Here is a 2500-nt window from a genome sequence, read left to right as displayed (position 1 = left end):
TTGAAGGAGGTCCAAACGTGATCCTGACGGTGCTGGAGTATCTGCAGGAGAGCCCGCCGGTGCCGGTGGTGGTGTGTGAGGGCACGGGGCGCGCCGCGGACATACTGGCATACGTGCACAAGCAGACGGAGCAGGACGGGTACGACACACACAAGCACGCACACACATACAAACATGCGCACACACACACACACACACACACACATGCACACACATCATATTGTTAAATGAACACATCACCATGATCAGACTCACCAACATCACAGGACCTGTGATGAAAGCACTTGATGGGACGATTGTAGAAATATCAATATATTCTGTTTGTTAGTATGATGATATATTAGTGATTTAATCATTTACTGCTCGTTAAAATCTCTTTGCTCTAGAACCGGCATTTTCTGCGAGCGAATCTAGATGCTTTTCTATTGTGATTCTGTTGCAGAAATGTAATGCATAAAGATCACTCAATCACTTATTCTATGATGTTTGAATGATTCAGATCTTAAAGACTGTTTAACAGAGTGTGTGTGTGTGTGTGTGTGTGTGTGTGTGTGTGTGTGTGTGTGTGTGTTTAGTGCACTGCCTGATGGCGTTGAGGCCGACATCATTGCAACAATCAAGAAAACGTTCAACTTCAGCCATAGTGACGCGCTGCATCTGTTCCAGACACTGATGGAGTGCATGAAGAACAAAGAGCTGGTGAACACACACATACACACACACACACACATAGGGCTGGGTATCGTTCAAAAAATGTCGATACCAATACTGATACCTTGATTTCGATACCGGTTCCTGAACAATACTTTTTTCGATACCAATTTTATGAAATCCATTTTAACAATATTACATCACACATTACCTCAGAAAAACTTTGGTTTTATTTTTTCAGTTTGACTCATGCTCCTTAGTCAGTCCAGAAAGGAACAATTTTTTTTTTTTTATATAAAGAGCTCATGCTCACCAAAGCTGAATGTGTTTGATCAAAAATACAGTAAAACTTGTAACATTGTGAAATAGTATTACAATTTAAAATCTTATTTGAATATATTTCAAAATGTAATTTATTCCTGTGATGTCAAAGCTGAATTTTCAAAATCATTACTTCAGTGTCACATGATCCTACAGAAATATGAAAACAGTTTGCTGCTTAATATTTTGGAATTTATGATACATTTTTTCATGATTCTTTGATGAATCAAAACTTCAAAAGAACAGCATTTATTTGAAACAGAAATCTTTAGTAACATTACACATGTTTTAAGGTCATTTTTGATCACTTTAATGCATCCTTACTGAAAAAAAATTCTGACTAACCAACACATTTTTTAACGGCAGTGTACATTCAGTAGGTCATTATAGCAATATAAACACTGTCAGAGTGATCAACAGGTATCTCTTCATTTACCAGTCGAAGACGGAGCAACTTTCTGCTCTTATGTTTACTCCGTGCACTGTAAGGTCTTCATCATATTTGTCGTACTGGTCTTTGCAGCAATTATTTTACCGCAAATACTGCATCGCGCGCTGTTGGCATCGAGCCTGGAGAAATGTAGCCACACTTTTACACTTTTGATCGACTTTTCCCTCATCTTTAGGGTAGTGTGTGTGTGTGTGTGTGTGTGTGTGTGTGTGTGTGTGTGTGTGTGTGCTCGCGTCTCATATGAGTAAGTTCGCGGAGAGTTTGTGTGTGCGCTCACGTCTCAATTGAGAATGTGCGCGAGTTTGTGTGCGTGTGCTCGCGTCTCATATGAGTATGTGCGCGGAGAGTTCCGCGCGTCTCGTGTGTGTAGAGTTTGCGTGTATGTGCGTGAGCGACTTTAGGTGTGTCGTTGTGCATTTCATATGTATTTGTTTGAGCACTGACGTTGACGAGTTAACCCCGTAGGTATCGAAATCTGATACCGAAAAACAAGTCATTTTTCGATACTCGATAGTATCGAAGCAGTTCGGTCTGTACCTAAAAAGTATCGAACTCGGTACCCAGCCCTACACACACACAAACACACGCTCACTCACTCACTCACTCACTCACTCACTCACTCACTCACTCACTCACTCACTCACTCACTCACACACACACACACTCACTCGGTCACTCACACTCACTCACACATACACGCATGCCAGGGATGGAAATGAACTTTTTTGTCCACAGGCCACTGTGGCTGGTGGATTTAAAAATCTACCAGCCACTCAATGTTTTTACCAGCCACTTTCTTGTTTTTAACCTACAATGTGTAACTGCATGTGAAAATTAATACTACAAGATCTACAATACTTAAGCAGTTTATTTAATCTCAAGTCTCAATTAAATACTGACATTTTCTCTTTCGTTCTTATACACACACCAGGCAAGGCATCATGGGTGCGTTAGTAGGCCCACCCACTTCACTTTTCAACAGGCCCACCCAAAACTTGTCTTCAAAAAAACCCCCCAAAAAACGTTTAATATATTCTAATTTTGTCAAGAACTATAAAAAATCGTCAATAAGGTCAT

General features: G+C 40.4%; 1 protein-coding gene across 1 annotated transcript in view; it reads left to right on the top strand.

Moving 5' to 3' along the window:
• Nucleotides 1-2500, top strand: part of LOC309507317 (transient receptor potential cation channel subfamily M member 7-like) — a 24433-nt gene that overhangs the window by 17331 nt on the left and 4602 nt on the right. Inside the window, 2 exon segments of the mRNA XM_082181479.1 lie at nt 1-139; nt 576-699. The exon segment at nt 1-139 is cut by the window's left edge and continues 36 nt beyond it. Of these exon segments, the coding sequence (XP_082037605.1) occupies nt 1-139; nt 576-699 (263 nt within the window).

The sequence above is a fragment of the Leuciscus leuciscus genome, assembly GCF_965113295.1.
Source record: "Leuciscus leuciscus genome assembly, chromosome: 10".
Classification (NCBI taxonomy): Eukaryota; Metazoa; Chordata; class Actinopteri; order Cypriniformes; family Leuciscidae; genus Leuciscus; species Leuciscus leuciscus.
This window is presented reverse-complemented; position numbering and strand designations above follow the sequence as displayed.